At 36.2% G+C, this 23,963-nt stretch overlaps 1 protein-coding gene across 4 annotated transcripts in view; it reads right to left on the minus strand.

Moving 5' to 3' along the window:
* LOC105468521 (collagen type XIV alpha 1 chain) overlaps window positions 1–23,963 on the minus strand; it is a 250,678-nt gene that overhangs the window by 94,655 nt on the left and 132,060 nt on the right. For all 4 annotated transcript variants that reach the window (XM_011718738.2, XM_071067877.1, XM_071067879.1 and 1 more), the window contains exons 24-33: window positions 22,583–22,729; window positions 18,750–18,806; window positions 15,450–15,589; window positions 7,411–7,534; window positions 7,068–7,211; window positions 5,522–5,686; window positions 4,872–4,910; window positions 4,560–4,698; window positions 2,137–2,279; window positions 474–583 (exon numbers count right to left, since the gene is read on the minus strand). In XM_011718738.2, coding sequence (XP_011717040.2) covers window positions 474–583; window positions 2,137–2,279; window positions 4,560–4,698; window positions 4,872–4,910; window positions 5,522–5,686; window positions 7,068–7,211; window positions 7,411–7,534; window positions 15,450–15,589; window positions 18,750–18,806; window positions 22,583–22,729 — 1,208 coding nt within the window. The remainder of the gene's footprint in view (window positions 1–473; window positions 584–2,136; window positions 2,280–4,559; window positions 4,699–4,871; window positions 4,911–5,521; window positions 5,687–7,067; window positions 7,212–7,410; window positions 7,535–15,449; window positions 15,590–18,749; window positions 18,807–22,582; window positions 22,730–23,963) is intronic.

The raw sequence follows: 23,963 nt of genomic DNA on the forward strand, positions 1-23,963 counted from the left end.
ACAGGGTACCTGTTATGATGACAGTGATGGGTTGTATTTGTATATGTGTAAAAGTATCAGTGCAATCAGTTGTCTCTGTCTGCACATTTTAAGATGATTCGGCGGATTGTGCTTTCATCTGCACTGGTAGATAGCTCGTTGTACCAGCTAGACCAGCAATCTTTTCTACATCGCACCTAATGTAGCAAATGAGCAACTGTCCACTTGGTAACACCGTATCCTTAACTACAATTTTCCTCAAAGAGGAAAGTGGCCCCCTTATTTTCTGGAGTGCCTGACAAAAAAAAAATGCACATTTCAGGGTCCTCTCTCAGATCTACCAAATCCCAATCTCTGGGCATTGTTAACAATCACAAAGGTTAATTCTCACTCCAGTTGAAATTTAAGATCCAAAGCCCTATGGAATTTTTCTTAAATGGCTTTGTTCAATAGCAAACAGAATAAAGAATATATGCATACACAGCATTACTGACCTTGTGAAAGCTTCCATAAAAAATTTTCCTAATTTCAGGTCCTTCGAAAGTAACAGTCTGAAAATCCCCACTCTGGTCATAGTTGAAATATGTTAGAGTTTTCCCACCATCTATTTAAAGAAAAATAAAAATATTTTAGAAATAATTAAAGTAAGTGAATTTTTTTTCTAAAATTCAACACCAAACAAAATAATGCACCTATTGTTTTGAAACTGTATTTAGAATGATGTAATGGGTAAGGAAGTGATCTACAGTCCCCAGGTTGCTGCAGACTCTTAGTTGGTTACATGAACAGATTTAGCCACGTGGTGATGACAGTGAGGCAAAGACTTCCACACATACCCTTCCTCTGTACTTCCTTGCCCAGACTCTCATCCCCATCACTCTCTTGGGAGAAATTGTCCAAGGGGCTGGGAGTAGAGGCAGACACAGCTGCTTTAAGTTTATCAAATCTTAAAGAATAGAAACCAGGCCCTTTGTCTTTTTAACCCACCGCAGCAACCAACTTTCCTAGGATGTGCAAATTATGCCACCCAAGATATTTCAGTTATTATGAACAAACAAGAAAAAAATTTCCTAATCTTAAATTCTTCCTATTACAAGGAATATTTTATTATTTAAAAGATAGGAATATTTTTCTAATTCATTCCTATGCTACAAATTAATTCCTCTGTTTTCAAAAGGGAGCAAGCTAGTCTTAATCATTTTGAGAAAATTCTTCATTTTCAAGTCCCGGGTATATATGGAGTTAGTAACATATGTCCTTTCAATCTACAGCTTTTCCTTAGTTTTAATATCAATGCAAAATGCTTCCACAGTATCATATTTAGTTGTTGATTAGTTTCCATGTACTGAAAAATCCTTTTACAAATACTAGTCAGAAATAAGCTTAATACTTTCCTTATCTGAATGTTTGACCTAGCACCTAGTAATAGTCTCCAAATTTTGGTTCCTAGGTTCACTGGAATCCTAAACTAAAACTAGATATAGAAAACTCAGTGATATTAACCAAAAACTTGATCTGCTTAAGTGATCATCATGTACAACATCCAAGAGCACGAGGTTAAGAAGCTTCCTTCATTGGTTCTTCCTCAACTTTCCAACCTCCAAATATTGGCATTTCCCAGCCTCCAGACCTATTCTCTGCTCTTTCTAGACTCATTTTCTAGATGATCCCACCCAGTCTCATGGCTTATATAGCAAAGACACACAACTTTCAAATGTATATCTCCATCCCAGAATTGTTTCTAAATATGCTGCTGTCAATCTGACATCCACTCTGGGATATCAAATATGCATCTCACATTTATCATATCTATGTCCAAAAAATGAACTGTGATCCCACCCTTCCCATTGACCCTCCAAGGACCTTGCTCTTTCTGCAGTTTTTCCTCTCCCAGTAAAAATTGCTTTTCTCTCTTCTCTTTCCTCACTAGTGCATGCCAGGTCTAGTGTTGGCACAAAATAGGAATTCAAGAAATATTTGTTGAAAGAATGAGAAAATAAATGGATAAATCAACTGCTATATAATTCATTGTTTAGTATTTACACATCACATAAGATTAGCGAGTTACTCTGTAATATACACAAACAGGCGAAATGGCGTGCCACATACATTACTCATACATTTATGTGCGAATGTGATCTCAATAAATATACTTACTGTCTAAAATAACCCCAACCAATGGGTCAGAATTTTTATTTAAAATCTCCCAAAGAGCAAATGGCTCCTGTGGAGTGTCAGGAAGAATCCGGAATAGAAAACTGATTGTGTAGTCGGAGGGCAATCCTTCCGGATGCATGTACCTGAACATAGAAAGAAAATCATGTCTCATTGTATCCTTCCTCAAAAAAGTTACTCCTTTGATTATAAAGCAAATACATTTTCATTGCACAAGATTTGGAAAAACAGAAAAGACCACCATTAACACCAACTAGATCACTGTTGTAGTGATCTAATTTAGTAAAGAATGTGTGCATTTGTCCAATTTATATCAGTTTGTCCCTTTCTTTTCTTAGCACCATTTGTTAGCCATTTTTCATTTCCTTAAATATTTTTAAGAGCATGATATTTCATGGCTGCACAATCTTCTCCTGTTTGGCTATTTTATCACTTACCTAATCAGTCGCTTCTCACTGAACATTTTAGTAGTCAAAGGTTTTCATATAATAAACAATGTTGATCTATTATCCTTTTGTAAAACATAACTTATGACATTATCACTTTCTACTACATGTTGTAGTCAATTACATTCCCATCTGTGTTGCACTATCCAGAGCCACCTTCAAAAATTAAGGGTACATAACCCCTGGTCCTGGGAGTATTGTCTGCAGACAGATGTCAGACACCAATCCCCTTCCAGAAATTTTCTTGGCTGAAAAAGGACGCCTCTCCCAAGGTCATGCCACCTTATTAGGAAACCTCTTTTCAATGACTGGTCATTGAGGAAGTATAAGGGCCTGAACCCCTGAACCCAATGGGAGACAGCTCTGAGAGGCCATACCATTTTCAGAACTCCTCTGGATGGGTGGAGGTTTTACTGAGATTCTTCACAGCTTGACTTCTCCCTCTTGGCCTATCCTGCGTCCTGCTGTTCCCTTCCATGAGGGAACACCCTCACCAACTTCCCACATACTAATCTCTGCTGGAAAATCTGCTTCCTGAAGAGCCCAACCTAAAATATCACCTTGTCTCTCTTTCTAACAACTAATGTTAGTTTTACTCATTTACTTTTTAAATCTTCCTCCAAGCAAAAAAATACAGCCCTTTACATGTAGTAGGAACTCCATAATAGTTATTAATTGAATAAATAAATGTGCAAATTTAGTATGCACTTGAAAAATGAAAGTTTGGTTTGCATAGATAAAAATAAATATTCATTTATTTATACATTCATTAATTCATTTGTCCATTCAGTAAGTATTTTTTGAATGCCAACTATATGCCAGACATTGTAACAGACATTTAAGATGCATCAGCAAATAAACTGACAAAGGTCCTGTGATGGTAAATTTTAGGTTTCAACTTGACTGGATTAAGGAATATCTAGAAACCTGGCAAAGCATTATTTTGGAGTATATCTGTGAGGGTGTTTTCAGAGGAGATTAGCGTGCGAGTCTGAGTGAACTAGGTGGCGGAGATCCACCCTCAATGCGGACAGACACCATATAATTTGCTGGGGATCCAGAGATAAAAACAAGAGTAAGGCAAATGTGTCTATAAAGTAGCTAAGTAATACGATTTTTACATAAACCTGACTACTGCTCTTCAGCTTTCTAGAGTTGCTGTTGTGACTGTCTCAAAGATAAAAACCATTTGAACCATATAGCATTATCATGAAATGGTTCAGGATCTGGGCACTGGAGCTTGATTGCTAGATATAAATTTCAACATTGCCATTTAACTATGCGAGCTCACTCAAGTCATTTAGCTTCTTTGTGTTTCTGATTCATTATCTGTAAACTTTAGATAATAATGAAATCTACTTTCATAGAGGTGTTTGGAGGTTTGAGTGAGTTGGGGTACATAAGCATTTAGAAAGATGGCTGGTAGTAGTGCTCATAAGTATCAACTTTTTTTTTTTTTAAAGACAGGGTCTTGCTCTTTCACCAAGGCTGAGGTGCAGTGGTGTGATCATGGCACACTGTAGCTTCAACCTCCTGGGCTCAAGCAATCCTCCCACCTCAGTCTCCAGAGTACTACAGCTGCACACCACAATGCCCAGCTAATTTTTTTATTTTTATTTTTTTGTAGAGACTCTCATTTTGTTGCCCAGGCTGCTCTCAAACTTTTGGCCTCAAGTGATCCTCCCACCTTGGCCTCCCAAAGTGTTAGGATTACAGGAATGAGCCACAGCACTCAGCAATCATTTTTATACGTTGTCACAGAGCAGCAGATGTTTAAGTTCAATCCGCATTATGTGTGAGTCTGGTGTTTTTAAACAAAGAAACGTAAACATCATCTACTCTAAACATTGTAGAAAATCCTACCAGGGACTATTATACCATATTTCAAGTTGACATCATTTTCACAGTGAGATTTAATAAACATATGATCGACTTTAAAATCTTGCAATGGAAACATACCTGGTTGGCTGGGAAACCAGGGCATCTTTATGGAGTTGGTAACATGGAAACACATTGAAAGTACCAGGCTCCATAGAAACCCCTTCCACTGATGAAAAATCTTTTTCAACCAAACCAAACATTTCCATCATTTTAAATCCTAAAAAAAAAAAAAAAAATGTAAAAAAAGAATAAACATAGGGAATATGGCACTTTAGAATTTTAAATTTTAATATTTTTCTATTAAGGATTTAAAAACAAAAACAGAAACCCCATCTCCAAATGAGAGGCATGTAATATATTTGTGTTTGAAAAGATTGTGATAATGCATACCTGCAAGATCAATGCCATCCTTGTGTACCATTGGACAGGCTGGAAAACCAAACAAACAAAATAAAACTCTAATTCGGATATTTCACAAACATACTCTTTCCCAGTCCTGAGAACAGGAAACTAATATAATCTTTCCAGAAGCTGATTGTGGAGAGAATCCAAATCAGATGTGACTATGGATTTCTGTGGTTTCGTAAAGATTGAAATGCGCTAAGGTTCCTTATTACAACTAAAGGGTCACAGCTTCCTTCTCTCCTGGGTTCATTAAAATCAATGGTTATTACCTGAGAGCATGTACTGGGACACATCTCCTTCATAATGTGTTGCCCAGATGAGAATTCTTAATACATTTTACATCTTAATACACTCTTAATACATTGAAAATTATTTACTGCATCTGTTTAAGCACAGTTGCTTTTAAACATAGACTCTCATCTGATTAGGGAAGGTTTTTATCAATCTAAACTCTAAACAGAGGAGGGGAGGTTTACTTCCATATGCTCAAGGCCATAAAACTTAATGTCTATATAACAAGCAGCACTGGAAGTCAATATGCTTTTCTCAGATCAAGATGGGACTCATTATTTAACCAGTATCAAATATTTCAGCCGTTAAGCAACATGAGTAAGTGCAAATTCCAAAGAACTAACTTGCTGATGCGGTTTCGCAGACAAAAGTAATTAACTCATCTTCGATTTTCTTAAAGGCGTCAAAGTCATCCACAAAGAAGACATGGCGTGCACTGGGCTTACTGCCAATGCTAACCAACTCCGAGTAATCTGCGTCGGCCACACCAATTGCAAAAATGCTATAGCCTGTGGCAGACAGAGAACAGATTTCTGATTACTTTAAATTGTACAAAACACAAATAATGTAATATAAGACACGTCCAACTGTTTAAAATATGTTTATTTAGGAAGTCCCATGGGGGTGGTAATCCATTCTTTACAGTTCATCAGAGTTCTACATGTATATATTTCATTATGTGATAATGATTCCATCATCCCCTAAAGAGATTTTCCATTTTAAAGAAACCCAAGAAGACCAAGGCCCCAATGTGTGCTTGAGATGAAATAGTTTGCATTTGAGTAATATCTCTATGGTTGCATATTTTTAAAAGTTACTTTAACATTTATGGTATGAAATATACTTGAAACAGAGACACTGAGCTTATCTCAGTTTTTTTACAGAAGTAGAAACTGAGACATTGATAGGCCTAGCAACCTAAGGTGGGTCACCATTCAATGCTTGGCAAGTAAACAGAACTACTATTTGCCATAACTTATGTAATGTAATCTTCACAGAGGTCCTGTGAGAATCTCCATTTTACAGAATAAGAGGCTGAGGAATTTCTGTAATAAGGTTCCTTCCCTGTATACACACACACACACACACACACACACACACACACACACACACACATATATATATTCAATCAATATATTTTCTTTTTAAAAAAAATTTACTTTAAGTTCTGGGATACATGTGCAGAACGTGCAGGTTTGTTACATAGGTGTACATGTGCCATGGTGGTTTACTGCACCTATCAACCTGTCATCTAGGTTTTAAGCCCTGCATGCATTAGGTATTTGTCCTAATGCTCTCCCTCCCTTGCCCCCCACCCCTGATAGGCCCCGGTGTGTGATGTTCCCCTCCCTGTGTCCATGTGTTCTCATTGTTCAACTCCCACTTATAAGTGAGAACACATGGTGTTTGGTTTTCTGTTTCTGTTTTAGTTTTCTGAGGATGATGGTTTCCAGCTTCATCCATGTCCCTACAAAGGACATGAACTCATTCTTTATCATGGCTGCAGAGTATTCCATGGTTTATATGTGCCACATTTTCTTTATCTAGTCTATCATTGATAGGCATTTGGGTATGATTAAGAGGCTGAGTTGTTTCTGTAATAAGGTTCTTTCCTTTGTCCTTTTCTTACAGTACTCAGTTGCTAGAGTTCCTTATAAAGGGCATCCTGGATGTAACAAAAGAGTTAGAGAAAATAACCTATTTTCTCTAACAAAACAGTACAATTACAGATTTGTATACCAGAAAGTATTTTAAAAATTACACTGTCTAGTTCATACGAAGAAATATTTTAAAACATTTAAGTAATGCTGATATAGCCTATACATTTGTATTTAGAAAATAACAATTCTAACATTACATTTGGTAGCCACTATTGTTTATGTATCTTACCATCTAATTGCATCTCCCTGGAGATTTTGTTCACATCATCTTGTGATCTTCCATCAGTTATAACCACAATAACCTTTGGGATGCCCCTTCTTGTACCTGACTCTGCTGTGAACAAGGAATCTCGAACATACTTAATTGCTTTTCCTGAAACAAAGAAAGGCAACAGTTTGATCTCACTCTCTCCCAGTTTTGTTTTTCTGGGGAAGAAAGGGTGGGAACAAAGTTCTTAAATTAAGGAAAGAAAATCTTTTAAAAAATTACTATGCCTTAAAACAAAAGGTCACTTCAGTAGTTACTAATAATGAATTACTTTGAGCCTTAGCTGGGCTTCTTTTGGTCATACCTGTTTTTGTATTTCCTCCTTTGTATGAAATGTGTTTAATTGCATCAAGAAGAGTCTCTTTGGTTTTGTAAGCATTTAGTTTAAATTCTGTTCTGGGGTCATCAGTGAACTGAACCATTGCAACCTGGAGAGAGAAGGTGTATTCATTTTTACACGTATGTAGACTTCCACTGGGTCAGTAGTTTTAATTTCTTCATTATCTCATTACAAAATCTCCTTGGATTAAAATTTCTTTCATACAAGTTACATGCCAAATTTGAAGACAAATTAAATACGTCTTTTCTTTTTAAAAAATTTTATTTTAGATTCAGAGGGTACATTGTGCAGGTTTGTTACACGGGTAAATGGCATGTCAGTGAGATGTGGTATACAAAGGAATCTGCCCCCCAGGTAGTGAGCATAGTACTCAATAGGTAGTTTTTCAACCTTCAGCCTCCTTCTTTTTCCCCCCTACTAGTAGCCCCTAGTGTCTATTGTTCCCATCTTTATGTCCACGTGTACTCAATGTTTATCTCCCACTTATAAGTGAGAGCATGCAGTATTTGGTTTCCTGTTTCTCTGTTAATTTGCACAAGAAAATGGTTTCCAGCAGCACCTGTCTTGCTGCAAAGAACATGATTTTGTTCTTTTTTTATGGCTGCATAGTATTTCTTGCTGTATGTTCACCACATTTTCTTTATCCAGTCCACCACTGATGGGCATTCCATGTTTGTTATTGTGAATAGCGCTGCAATGAACACAGGAGTGCATGTGTCTCTGAGTACTTTCAGGAAGTAGTTTTCAAAAAATCTTTTCAAGCATGTAGGATTTTTGCCACCTCATTTGACAGTTTAAAAATGGCAGCGTAAGCTCGGTAACTTGACAAATGTCCGAGAATCAGAGTTAGACTCTTTACAAAGATTTCCTTATGAAGCAAACCTATGAAGTAATTACTATTATTCTACTCACTCTACACTTGAGGAAACTGAGCTGCAAAAGACCAGTTACTTGCACATCACAAGAGTGGTCACTGGCAGAGTCAACAATTGAAGTTAGGTCTATTTTATATCAAAATGTATGTTCTTAACCACTACTATACAAAACTTTCTGGCTTCAGTTCTTACAACTTGCTTTTATTCCTGTGGAACTTTTGGACCATTTTTAATTAATTGTTTTTAATTTGTTTTTCAGAATCATGATGTAAGAAGTAAAGATAGCATCTTTAGAGTGCTTTCTTTGTTTAAGTGAGCCTTAAGCTGCTACCAGTTTATCAGTCTACTGGACATGTCACCATTTTTATAAAGTCTCCTCCAATTCAAAGGAAATTTCCTTCTTTCTGACGTGCCTCAGCATGTTATCTATTCTCCTCTTTTTTAATAACCTATTTTTATTTTTTTATTATACTTAAGTTCTAGGGTACACGTGCACAATGTGCAGGTTTGTTACATATGTATACATGTGCCATGTTGGTGTGCCACACCCATTAACTTGTCATTTACATTAGGTATATCTCCTAATGCTATCCCTCCCCTCTACTCCCACCACACAGCCATAAAAAAGGATGAGTTCATGTCCTTTGTAGGGACATGGATGAAGCTGGAAATCATCATTCTGAGCAAACTATCGCAAGGACAGAAAACCAAACACCACATGTTCTCATTCTAGGTGGGAATCAAACAATGAGAACACTTGGACACAGGGTGGGGAACCTATTTTTATTTTCAATACTTTTGGGGTACAAGGGTATTTGGTTACATGGTTGAATTGTATAGTGGTGAGGTTTGAGATTTTAGTGCACCCATCACCCAAGTAGTGTACATTCTATCCAGTATGTAGTTTTTTATCCTTCACTCACCTTCCACCCTCCCCACTCTGAGTCTCTAAGTCCATCATACCACCCTGTGTTCCTTTGTGTAGCTATAGCTTAGCTCTCGCTTAAAAGTGAGAACACGTGGTATTTGATTTTCCATTCCTGAATTACTTCACTTAGAATAATGGCCTCCATGCAAGCTGCTGCAAAGTACATTACTTTGTTCTTTTTTATGACTGAGTAGTATTCCATGGTGTGTGTGTGTGTGTGTGTGTGTGTGTGTATGTGTGTACATATTACATTTTCTTTACCTACTAATTGGATGACGGGCACTGAAGTTGGTTCTATATCTTTGCATTTGTGAATTGTGCTAAAATAAACATATGTTTCCTGGTATCTTTTGACATAATGACTTCTTTTCCTTTGGGTAGATAGCCATTACTGGGATTGCTGGAACCAAAGGTAAATCTACTTTTAGTTCTTCAAGAAATCTCCATACTGTTTTCCACAGAGGTTGTACTAAATTACATGCCCACCAGCAGTGTATAAGTATTCCCTTTTCACCACATCCACACCAACATCTATTGTTTTTTGACTTATAATAATGGCCATTCTTACAGGGACAAGGTGGTATCTCATTGTGGTTTTAATCTGCATTTCCATGATGATTAGTGATGTTGAGCATTTTTTCATATGTTTGTGGGCCATTTGTATATCTTCTTTTGAGAAATGTTTATTCATGCCATTTTCCCATTTTTTTTTTTTTTTTGATGAGATATTTGGTTTTTTTCTTGCTGATTTGTGTGAGTTTCCTATAGACTCTGGATATTAGTTCTTTGTCAGATGCATAGTTTGCAAACATTTTCTCCCATTCTTGGGTTTGCTGTTTACTCTGATGATTATTTCTTTAGCTGTTCAGAAGGTTTTAGTTTAATTAGGTACCATTTATTTATTTTTGTTTTTGTTGAATTTGCTTTTGGAGTCTTAGTCATATATTCCTTGCCTAGACCAATGTCCAGAAGAGTTTTTCCCAGGTTATCTTCTAGAATTTTTATCATTTCAGGTCTTAGATTTACGACTTTGATCCATCTTGAGTTGATTTTTGTATAAGGTGAGAGGTTGGGATCCAGTTTCATTCTACATGTGGCTATCCAGTTTTCCCAGTGCCATTTATTAAATAGGGTGTCATTTCCCCAATTTACGTTTTTGAATGTTTTGTCCAAGATCAGTTGGTTGTATGTATTTGACTTTATTTCTGGGTTCTCTGCTCTGTTCCATTAGTTTATGTGCTTACTTTTGTAACAGTACCATGCTGTTTTGGTAACTATGGCCTTGTAGTGTACTTTGAAGTCAGGTAATGTGATGCCTCCAGATTTTTTTCTTTTTGGTTAGGAGTGCTTTGGCTATTTGGGCTCTTTTTGGGTTTCATATGAATTTCAGGATTGTTTTTTCTAATTCTGTGAAAAACAATGTTGGTATTTTTATAGGAATTGCATTGAATCTGTAGATTGCTTTGGGAAGCATGGTCATTTTCATAAGAATTCTTTCAATCCATGAACATGGGATGCTTCCATTTGTTTGTGTCATCTCTGATTTCTCTTAGTAGTGTTTTGTGATTCTCATTGAAGAGAATTTCCATCTCTTTAGTTAAGTATAATATATTCCTAGGTATGTCAATTTTTTTTTTTTTTTTTTTTTTTTTTTTTTTTTGCAGCTATTGTAAAAGCTATTGTGTTCTTGATTTGATCCTCAGGACTTATCTCTTATCTGAGAATTGATCGTTGGTGTATAGCAGTGCTACTGATTTGTATACATTGATTTGTAACCTAAGAGTTTACTGAATTTGTTTATCAAATCTAGGAGTCTTTTGGAGAAGTCTTTAAGTTCTCTAGGTATATGATCATATCATTGGCACACAGCAATAATTTAACTTTTTCTTTTCCAGTCTGGATGCCCTTTATTATTTTCTCTTGCCTGATTGCTCTGGCTAGGACTTCTAGTACTATCTTGAATAGAAGTGGTGAAAATGATTACCTTTGTCTTGTTCCTGTTCTCAGAAGGAATGCTATAAACTTTTTTCCATTCAGTATAATTTTGGCTGTGGGGTTGTTATATATGGCTTTTATTATTTTGAGGTATGTCCCTTCTCTTCCTAGTTTGTTGAAAGTATTTATCATAAAGGGATGCTGGATTTTATTGAATGTTTTCTGCATCTATGAGATGAACATATGGTTTTTGTTATTAATTCTGCTTATGTGATGTATTACATTTATTGACTTGTGCATGTTAAACCCTCTCTGTGTCCCTGGGATGATATTCACTTGATCACAGCGTATTATCTTCTTGATGTGTTGCTGGATTTGTTTAGCTAGTATTTTGTTGATTATTTTTGCATCTATGTTCACCAGGGATATCGGCATATTTTCTTTTTCATTATGTCCTCTACTGGTTTTTGTATCAGGTAATACTGGCTTCACAGAATGACATAGGGAGAATTCCCCTTCTAATCTTTTAGAATATTAGGTTGGTGCAAAAGTAATTGTGGTTTGCACCAATCTAATAGTTTCCATAGAATTGGTATCAATTCTTCTTTGAATGTCTGGTAGAATTTATCTGTGAATCCATCTGGCCCTGGGCCTTTTTTTTTTTTTTTTGGGAAATTTTTTAAAATTACTGATGCAATCTCACTGCTTATTACTGGTCTGCTCGGGGCTTATTCTCGATTTAATCTAGGAGGGTTGCTGTTTTCCAGGAATTCATCCATTTCGTTCAGATTTTGTAGTTTCTATGTATAGAGGTGTTCGTAATAGTCTTGAATAATCTTTTGTATTTCTGTGGTGTTGGTTGTAATGTCTCTATTTTCATTTCTAATTGAGACTATTTGAATCTTCTCTCTTTTTTCTTGGTTAATCCAGCTAATGGTCTATCAATTTTATCTTTTCAAAGAATCAATTTTTTGTTTCATTGATCTTTTTTATTGCTTTTTGTTTCAATTTCATTTAGTTCTGCTCCGATTTTTGTTATTTCTTTTCTTCTGCTAGCATTGGCTTTGGTTTGTTCTTGTTGAACCAGTTCCTTGAGGTGTGACATTAGGTTGCCAATTTGTGCTTTTTCCGACTTTTTTATGTGGGCATTGAGTGCTCCTTATTTTCCTCTTAGAACTTCTTTTACTGTATGTCAGAGGTTTTGACAACTTGTGTAAGTATTATCTTTCATTCCAAAGAATTTTTTAATTTCCTTCTTAATTTTATTATTAACCCCAAAATCATTCAGGAGCAAATTGTTTAATTTCCATGTATTTGTATACTTTTGAGGATTCCTGTTGGAGCTGATTTCTAGTTTTATTCCCTTGTGATCTGAGAAGATGCCTGATATGACTTTGATTTTTAAAAATTTATTGAGACTTGTTTTGTGGCCTATCATGGTCCAGCTTGGAAAATATTCCATATGCTGATGTGAAGAATGTATATTCTGCAGTTCTTGCATAGAATGTTCTGTAAATACGTGTTAGGTCCATTTGTTCTAGAGTGTAGTTTGAGTCCATTGTTTCTTTGTTGACTCTCTGTCTTGACTATCTGTCTAGTGCTGCTAGTGGAGTGTTAAAATTTCCCACTATTATTGTGTTGTTGTCTTACTTCTTAGGTCTCGTAGTAATTGTTTTCTGAATCTGGGAGCTCCAGAGTTAAGTGCATATAAATGTAGGATTGTAATATCTTCTTGTTGGATCAATCCTTTTATCATTATATAATGACTTTCTTTGTCTTTTTATTTTACTATTGTTGCTTTAAAGTCTGTTTTATCTGACATAATAATTGCTACTCCTGCTTGCTTTGGGTTTCCATTTGCGTGGAATATCTTCTTTTACCCCTTTACCTTGAGTTTACACAAATCCTTACATGTTAGGTGAGTCTCTTAAAGACAGCAGATATTTGGTTTATGATTTTGTATCCATTCTTCTAATCTGTATCTTTTAAGTGGAGTACTTAGGCTATTTACATTCAACATTGATATTGAGATGTGAGGTATGGTCCCAGTCACCATGTTGTTACCTAAGTACTTTGTTTTCTTCATTGTGTTATTGTTTTATAGTCCCAATGAGTTTTATGCTTTCAAGAGGTTACATTCTGATGTATATCAAACTTTTGTTTCCAAATTTAGAACTTTTTTTAGCATTTCTTATAGGGCTGGTCTGGTAGTGGCAAATTCTCTCACCATTTGTTTGCTTGAAAATGACTTTATTTTTCCTCCATTTATGAAACTTAGTTTTGCTGGATTCAGAATTCTTGGCTGACAGTTATTTTGTTTAAGGAGGCTAAAAATAGGACCCTAATCTTTTCTGTCTTGTATGCTTTCTGCAAAGTATCCATTATCCTCTTACGATACTTCTTGTGCCCAAATTTTCTTAGCCATTCTTTCACAATATATTCCAAATCCATTTGTTTCAGTGTACCTCATTGCTACCACCCTAGTCCAGGCCACCATGATCACTCTGCTGGACCATGAGAGCACCTTCCTGACTGGTCTATCTGCTTCCACTCTTATCCGTATTAGTAATTCACATGCCACAAAGCAGTTGAGGTAATCTTTTTTTCTGAAACACATCAGATCTTGGCTCTCCTTAAAACCTTCCAGTGACTTCCAGTTGCATTTATGATGATACTGAACTCCTTTGATGGTCCACAAGACTCAAGATGATCTGGCTTTTGCCTGCTTCTTCCACTTGTTCTATCCTCACACTCTCACCTACTATATTCTAGCCACAAGTTTTGGTGTATGAAGTTTCAAAACTCATTCTCATCTTGGGTCCTCTATACTTATCATTTTCTCTGTCTGGAAACTCCATTCTCAGATCTTCAAGTCTGCATCATTCACATCTCAGTTCAAAAGGCACCTCCTCAAAGAGGTTTGGTGACCATACAATTTAAAATAACTGTCACACACAATTTAGAGTAATCCCCTGACATCTTTAAATCACATCACTCTGTTTTCATAGCATACATCCCTACCTTGTGAATCTATTTGCTTGCCTGTTTATATCTGTCTCTGTCCCTTTTCTCTTGTTTTTTAACTTTTCTTTTAGGTTTAGGGGTACATGTGCAGGTTTGTTAGAGAGATAAATTGCAAGTCGTGGGATTTGATGCACAGATTATTTTATCATCCAGATATTCAGCATGTTACCTGACAGGTAGTTTTTCAATCCCCACTCTCCTCCTACCCTCCACCCACAAGTAGGCCCTGGTGTTTGTTCTTCCCTTCCTTGTGTCCATAAATACTTGATGTTTAGCTCCCACTTATAAATGGGAACATGCAGTATTTGGTTTTCTGTTTATGTATTAGTTTGCTTAGGATGCCTCTAGCTTCATCCATGTTGCTGCAAAGGACATGATCTCATTCTTTTCCATAATTGCATAATATTCCATGATGTATATGTACCACATTTTCTTTATCCAGTCTACTATTGATGGGCATTTAGGTTGATATCATGTCTGCTATTGTGAATAGTGCTGCAATGAACATACTTGTGCATGCATGTGTCTTTATAGTAGAATGATTTATATACCTTTGGGCATATATTCAACAGTGGGATTCCGGGTTTGGGAATTCTGTTTTAAGTTCTTTGAGAAACTGTCAAAGTGCTTTCTCCAATGGCTGAATTAATTTACATATCTGCCAACGATGTATAAGTGTTCCCTTTTCTCCACAATCTTGCCAGCATCTGTTGTATTTTGCCTTTTTAATAACAGCCATTCTGACCAGTATGTCTTCTGTCCTTACTTTTAAGAATACGAGCCCCACAAAATTAGAGACATTGATTGACATTCATTATGACAGTATAGTACATGGCCATAACAAATCCTTGATACATATTTGTTAAATGAATGAGTTAGTTTCATGTTCCACATGATCTATAGTAAGGTGTTCCTTTCAAGATTTTAAAGTCCTTAAGGGCAGGGAAAATATTGTGTGTATCATTAAAAGAGACATTCTACCCTAGTATGTAATCCCCTGACATGGACTTTCTACCTTGTTTTAGTTTGCTGAACTCAGCACCTTTTAAGGGTAAGCATCCTCTGGAGCTTCACCAGGCATCAATAAACTGCTTCTAAACACATACCTGTCTATCTTTTCATTTAAGGTTGAGTCCAATCATGATAGTTCCTGACCTACAGTACCTGACAAGTAGCTGTAATAAGAGCTGGAGAAATAATTTCTAAATACATAGAATGAATGAATTATTTATTAGCCTTACTTGGGTTCCATCTGTGCCAATCTTGTTCAGGGCTCCAACAGTGCTATACAGAAAGCTGATGATCTTATTGAAATTGTCATCTCCAATGCTCCAGGATCCATCCACCATAAATACCAGGTCAGCCTTGGCCGCCTTACATACTGAAGACCAACAATGAATTTTGAGTCAGAGATAAGGGGAAAATTTAGTAGTTATTAAACCAGTAAGACAAATAATAGTTGCCCTCTGATAAGTGAAGCTCTTTTTCAAAGGGAAGATATAAACTTCTTAATGTTCATATTACAAACTCCTGTTCACTATGCTTCTTTGCTGTAATTACTCCTTTATATTCAAAGCCCCATTCTTATTCATGACTAAGAAGCTTCTATTATGCATGTGGAAACAGAAAGAAAAAAAGTGTCCACCAACCACAGCCCAAAAGAATGAAAATGAAAGACTAGGAAAAGATGGGACTAAGGGGATTCAGAGATCAAAGTATCAGCAAACACTGTCTAGTGCCAACTGATTGGAAAAAAGGACACGCTATCACTCTGTGCACCGTCCTTTTCTTATTGAATTAGCAAGTTAATGTCAGAGAGATTCAATCTCAGCAGAAAAGCATGTGCTAAAATGGAAACAGATTAATCTAATTATAATTTGATATTCATTTGGGCTGAGGCCCTAAACAAACAAATTCTAATCTTGGTTAAAAAAAAAAAAATTCTGTCTCTGTCCTTCTATTGCCCACAGATACATGTCAAGAAACGTACACTAATGCTAGCCAAGGGAGAGTATTATCAGCAGGTGTTACAGATATCAATAAAGCAATCAAACAAGCAAAAAGAATTAAACAAAGCAAACTATACCAATAAAAACCTACTCTACTGAGAACATTTTTTAAAAGTTCTATTATGTTATCATGTGCTGTTTCAGATTATCTATGCCTCTCCTCCTCTTCATTAGGGTTGATCATTGCAGTTGACTCTGTTTTATGATGAAGCAAACAATTTGCTCTTCAATAATCTGAATCTTTTAATCTTATGCCAATTGCACACAAATATTCTATGAGCTAATGTGCCTTTCTCCTTGCTTTAAGGAAAACCTCACTTAGTTTTTATTTTATTAAGTACAACTTTATTGCCTTAAAGCTATTTATAATATAAAATAAACCATCTCCAAGTGAGCTAATACTCTAGGGGCAGTACAGATCTGGTGAGGTTGTTCTCATGAGTTCTGCGATTTATAAAATTTTACAAATTTGTGGTTTGAACTTAAAGCTGAAAGGAATAACAAGATCTGCTAATTATGAGTTTATAAACAGGTCCTCTGTTTCCATGGAAAGATAAAAGTGAAAATTACGTTTCACTTTCAAAATGAGAGCAAATTCTATTAAAAAATACACTCAAAACGAAAAATTTAGTTAGTAAATCAAAGAAAGAAAATATATCAACATGCATGAAGGAATTACCTCTGGGGTAAAAAGTTGTGTTTTTAATGTTCTTCTTTTATGTTTTTTCTATGTTTTAATATTTGTTTAATAAATATTTAGTATTAGTTTAATAATACAAATTTATTGGCTTTTAAATTAAATATACCCAGGACAAACAAAGCCTAAAATACACAGTGCATTCAAGTTGTAAAAGCACCATCTAAAACCATCACAATGAAAATCTCAGAACCAATGTTTCTACTTTGTCAATGCTTAATCCCACAGACCCTTCCAGATCACATAAATCTTCTATAAGAATTCATGAATGTTGATAGAATAATATCCATACTCAGCTATAAATAAAAATATTCTGACCTCAGAGCATTCTGTAATATCTGCATCAGAGGTGCCTAATTAGTAAATTTATCAATTAGGATTCTGTTTCCAGTTCCAATAATGAGAATAACCATAGATGTTGAGACTAAAGAAGGCTAGATACGAAGCTGGAAGAAGAAAGAATTTGGCATTCCAGGTAGAGTGAATAGCATTCAAAGATGCAGGACAGCATAAGACATGTATGGGGAACCCTGAGTTGTACAATTTTGCTATTATATAATGTATTCTGGGAAATAATACTGCAAAATAGATTGATTCGTGAAGACTTTGCATGCCATCCTAGGATGAATGTTGAGCTTTATTAGAGTTCTTAATTGCCTGTTTCTTTGTGTCTTCCACTCTCTGCAGCATTTGAATCCACTGACTTTAAACTCCGAATAACTTATTTTTTATTGTTTCCCTGGTACGTAACAGGCATTTTAAGATGCATTATGAATGGAAGAACTCTTCCAATACAACCTTCTAACGTGTTCCACTTTCTCCTCTCATTCTTCCAGTCCATCCTCCCTATTTCGCCAAAGTTACCATTCTTAAACATAGATTTCATCAGATCACCCTTCCTTCTTACAGATTGTCACGACATGCCATTACCCACAGGATAAAGCCCAAATTCCTAATTTTGTCACATTAACCAATCCATAACTCTATCCTCATTCTTTTCTCTTTAGTGTCACACTAAAGCATTTATGATTCCCTAAATCCATTAAGCACTTGGATCACTCTTGACTACGAGTGCTATTCATCCCATTACTTGTCTCTCAAACTCATTCTTCAAAATGTAGATCAAATTCCTCTTCCTTTACGATTCATTAATCTGCAGCAACATTAACCATTACCACTTCTGGACTACCATAATACAACTGCTATTTTATAACTCATAAACTTGACTGGTATTTATCTAGGCAAGCATCCATTTCTCTTTAATACTAAAAATAAGCAGAGAGCAGCAATCACGTATTATTATTGTATTTCCCACGCCTACTATAAGAGATTTGAGAATAAATAGTAGGATTAATAAATGTTCACTACTGAAATGAAAAAAATAATGATCACTACTTTGTTGGGGGCCTTTTTAAAGTTACCTTAATAGCTTAGGTAAAAGGTGATGAGGAACTGTTGTGATGAGGGAAGAAAAAACAACTGAAAAAGACACTTCAGAGGTCGGCTGGGAAACTATTATTGTACCTGAGAAATTACAGACTGGATTTTCACTTACAAATTATGTAACTATTCTTCATTAATGAATGTTAACTGCTCTCATATTTCAAAAAATTAGTATTAAGCATTCTGTTAGTAAATCCACTCTTTGTGTGCAGAACTGATATTAAATGGATATCATTCAAGCCCATCATGGTTGATAAGCATTTGTATTAAGGAGAAAATTAGGTAGCACAATAAATATACTTTATTAATACCCTGGTTTTAAATGAACAGGCAAACAAAACCAACACAAATCCTAAACCTAAAATCAGATCATTATTCTATTATTATTTTACCTTCTTTTGCTGGTGGAATGGTTGGTGGAAAAGTTGGTGGTCGTGTAGGAAGTGATTCTGTAAAGGAAAGGGAGAAAGGACATCAGTTCGCCATCTCATCTGTGGGAAAGAGAACAAGGTCATGGAGTACTAAATATTCAGGGGAGTCAACGATTTTGATAACTTTCTTCCCTGAGAATTTAATGAGTACTATAAATCAGCCATAGCCTGTGAAAACTGACTCCATCTATCCTCTCATCCTCACACTGAAGGCTTGAAATGCCATTTTGCCACCATTCAGTTTACCCAGCAGGAGTCAATGAAATCAAACTGTCAACTACAAAGTGGTTCTAATGTTGATTTAAGGCAGGAATCCTGCCAACCCATTTGAAAGTTCATCTCCTGTTGCTTTCACACACACAATAAACTTCATTTCCATTCTGCCTAAGGATTGACCATCAATCCTTGCTCAGTAGCACTTTTCCCTTTCCATCCTGCATCCCCCAGGATATTGGTCACCAGTGGACTCTGATTCATTCTGCTCTGCTCAGACTGCATCTGGAAATGTCTTTTGGTTTTGAGGACCAAATGTAACATTGGCAGGCTAAAGTGTGTTTGGATCTTTTCAACCTGGATTATGTGGGAAGAGAAGTCCACGTACTCTGCAGAGGTGTGGCTTGGTTAAAGGATCTGGGGACAGTTAGATCAGAGGAGTGATTATCAATTCTCATTCCAGCTCATGTGGCAAAGCACCAGGAAGTTTTGGTGTCATTAGGCAAACATTAAACACAATGTTATTATGTATTCATTTCTAATTCCTATTTGACACTAAAGACTTAAGAAAAACTAAGAAAATTCTTCTAGTTATCCCAGTTAAATACTCAGGAAAACCCTCCACTAATCATAGCCATTCACAGAGGGGAAGTCTAGCCTCAGGCGATACTGAGCACCAAATAGCTAGAAGGATTTGAGCTCAGGCAGACTGATCATTTGCCAAGAATTTTATAAACGGTAGTTTCTCCATTGTCAGGAAGGCTAAGAGGTGAGTTGTAAGGTCTCTTCCAACTTTAAGATCCAATAAAATAAAATAATTTAAATAAAAGGATTCAACATTAAAAGAATGAGGTAACTATATATTACTAAATAAAAAAATATTCAAGATGATTATTTTGTGAAATAGGTCACAGAATACCATGGCATAATCCCATTTGTGAAAAATAAAACTTATACACACAAACACACACACACACCTTTTACATTTTATATATATGTGCTTTTTATTTTTCACAAATATGTATATATGTATGTGTGTGAAAAGGAAATATTTCTGAAAAGGAAGAACAAGAAAAGAGGGAGGTTGACAATGTACTTTATATATTTCTGTTTTACTATTATGAATATATATCACTGTTATTTTTAAAGGTAATTTTTGAAGCTAAAAACTCTCAAAATTTAAAAACTGAGAATTTTTTTTGTAACTAGGATTGCAAAACTTTCTTTAAAACCCCACAAAATGTTTCTAAAGCCATTTAAAGAATTTTAAAATTTGTGGAAGTAGTCATCTTAATAATTGTGCATCTTCTTTAATAGGGAAAATCAAGGCATCTCCTAAGTCTGGTCAATAAATCAAGAATGAAATCAGTAAGAGAGTATGGCAGCCAGATTAATATGACTGGGCAGAACATCTGGCCAAAGAATCTCTTAGGTAAGAAGAACCACAGTGAACTGGGGACACATGTTTATATTCTATATGTGACATACAGATTGTCCCTGTCTTCAAGGATGTGAGGGGCTGTCACTCAGAGAGGGAATAGTCTTTACCTGCATTGCTTCGAAAGGCTGAACCACAGCCAATGGGTGGAAGCTACAAGAAGACAGATGCCTCCAACATAAGGAAAACATTTACATCAAACAGAGCTATCCAAATTGGATTTAACCCTAGGTTAGTAGTTAACCAGTGTGGGGTCAAGGACAGGAGAAGCTGAAGTAGATCAGGGGTTCTAAACACAAATGTTTCTAGGGGTCAGGTGAGCAATCAATAAGCACAAAGAAAGTGTAAACATTAAGGTGCAGTAGCAAACTTAAGCATACATGCACTGTCTAAACAGACAGCACTTGGTTCCAGCAGATTGGCACCATGAAGATAGACACTTAGTGTTGCAAGATATTCTGACTTTTCAAAAACTACTTTAAAACTTAAAAAAGTATGGCCCAGAAAAAACATGCCTGATAGTGAGATCTAGCCTTTAGTTTATGACTTTTAAGAAGATAATAATGGTAACGACAGACAGTACTTGCTCAATGACATACAGGTTGAAAAGCTCTTCAGTGAGTATTCTTTTATTGGTTGTTTACTGCCACCACTTGAGGCAAGAGAGTAGTTAATTTTATTGATGAGTGAAAAGCTCAGAGATGCTGAATTGCCCAAAGCCATAATGCTAGAAAGGGGCAGAACAAGATCCTCAAACCAACCATTTGACTCTAAGTCTTGTGTACTACCAAGTTCCTATTAACTTCAAAACTGTATGATTTACAATCCATAAGATGGAATTCTAATCAGCAATAAAAAGAAACAAACTACTGACACAATCTATAACATGGATAAACCACAAAAACATATGCTAAGTGAAAGATGCCAGATGCAAAAGACTACATATGGTGTATTTCCACTTACGTGAAATGTCCAGAAAAGGAAAATGTATAATAAAAGAAAGTAGATTGCCTGAAGCTCAGGGTGGGAAAGGAGATTGACTGCAAACAGCAGGAAGGGTTCTTTGGGTTGATGGAAATGTCCTGAAATTTAATTGTAGGGATGGTGATACAACTCATTACATGTACTAAAAATCATTGAACTGCACACTTAAAATGGTACTTAAATTTTATGTTATGTAAATTATACCTCAAAAATACAAGTGGAATATGAAAATACTGCATATTTAAGTGTCCTGAAATAAAGTCTTTGTATTACATAAAAGAAGATGATTTATTATACTTTTATCCTCTCTTTTTGAAGGTTACACGTGCATGATTTCCCTCTGCAAGTGCCGGAGAGGCTGGAAGAGCTATACACAGGCAGTAATCCCTTCTAAATGCCATGTACATGATAGAGGGGTCACCAAGAAAGCCCACTGCCCAACACCTATTCAGACACAAATCTTCCTGGAATTTCAAGTTTAAATTCAAGATACTGAGTTAAGCACACAAATGTCCCCCAGAATTCACTACATTTCAAACCATTTTAATGTTTGTGCACCAAGGGTCAAGAATCTTTGACTAGAAGTCTTTTCAAGAAGTTGACACTCTCCTTGCTCTTTGGAACATGTTAAAAGAGGTTTGTTTTAATTTTATACTTTGCCTTTCCCTTTAGTGCATCACATCTGCAGTCAGCTTGGGAAAAGTGCAAGAGCTTCTTAGGCAAGCAGTAACTCTAGGGTCAGCTAGTTGGAACATCTTGGCTCCCTTCCCATCCTCATGGCTGTGGTAATATGCCATTGTTTTAATGTCAGAGCCAAGTCCTCAAACTGCATTTGACACTCCACATACCACAACAGTTCCTTATGGATCTGGATCACAATGTAAGTCATTGTCTCAATTGCTTTACTATCGTGTGGACTTCTAGTCTCTTGTGAAACATATATGGAGAATGGAAATAAAAAACCCATACTGATGACATCAGTGGGCCATAGGCAATGAATTCTGGGACTGAGTAAGAGGAACAAAACTTGTATTGTGCATATTCCTGAACAGCAATAGCTAATATTTTTCTAAACGGGATAAGGTATTTTCAAAACAGGATGCCTAAAATTCTGTTTGTTCATGGGGAGAGGGATCAGGAGAGAACACACACGCCTTACGTGTTTTTTCCATTATGCTCACACTAGGTCCTTCAATCTCCTGGAGCTTTGTATAAACACTGATTTTATATTCAGAATCAGGCTGAAGTCCATAGAAGCAATGCCTGGTTGTACCTCCACCCACAGTTGATTCTTGCTTTTTTGTATCTATAATAAAAACAAAACAAAACAAAAACATACGCATATGAAATTTTTGAAACACAGCCATTGGCAGATGATTTGCTTCTAAAATACTTCACATGTGTAGCCCACATCAGATAAAGCCAGAATGAGTTATATTTGTTTGAAGTATTGTATCTTCTTCCAAAGTTAATACACTCACTGGTATTTTTCTATGAAATACCACATTTTGTATGTCAACAAATGATGTTTACTATTAAAAGACTTCTGAGATCAACTCTGTACTTAATGGAGAACTATTAATGCATGTAATTATATGCACACATCCTAACTGATCTTTTGGACAGGTGCAGATGTGAGGGCATGTTTTTTTCTCTTTTTTTTTTTTTTTTTTTTTTTTTTTTTTGAGATGGAGTCTTGTTCTGTCATCCAGGCTGGAGTGCAATGGTGCGATCTCAGCTCATTGCAACCTCCGCCTCCCGGGTTCAAGCAATTCTCCTGCCTCAGCCTCCTGAGTAGCTGGAACTACAGGCGTGCACCACCATGCCCGGCTAATTTCTATGTTTTTAGTAGAAGTGGAGTTTCACCATGTTAGCCAGGCTGGTCTTGAATTCCTGACCTTAGGTGATTCACCTGCCTTGGCCTCTGAAAGTGCTTGGATTACAGGCATGAGACACCATCCCTGGCCTATTTTTTTAAAACCTGAACTCCCTTTTATTCAGTATGATTTTCTGAACACAGTCCAATGTTACATAACATAAACAGATACTTCCTTTTGGTCTCATATAACTTATTACCACCCAAGAGGATACCCTTCTAGGCAGTGGTCTAAAGATACAGGTATGGATCTCAGAAGCCCTGGTCCATGGGTCCAGGTTGTCTTCAAAGCTGCCACAACTGCAGGCAAGAGCTTGCAGCAGCACTGGGATCACCAAGGAGTCCTCACACTGCCCAGTATCTCCCTCTCAGCCTTGACTTTTAACTGACACCAATGATTTCCTTCAATTGCAAAAGACATTCCCAGGGAGTTCAGAGGGGCCTCTTCAAATTCCCGGCATCCACTCTGAAAATCCTTTAATTGAGGAAAAAGGACATGGTGTTTACATAGCATAGGGCCATATATGCTGTAGAACTCAGTCTCTCAATTTCTGGTTCTTTTTTTATCGACCAAGGAGACATGTCATACACAGCCAATTCACATGGCACCTCCTCTGTCTTTTTCTCCACCATGACAGAGGCACAAAGAACTCTGGAGACCTGA

Source organism: Macaca nemestrina, chromosome 8, assembly GCF_043159975.1.
Source record: "Macaca nemestrina isolate mMacNem1 chromosome 8, mMacNem.hap1, whole genome shotgun sequence".
NCBI lineage: Eukaryota > Metazoa > Chordata > Mammalia > Primates > Cercopithecidae > Macaca > Macaca nemestrina.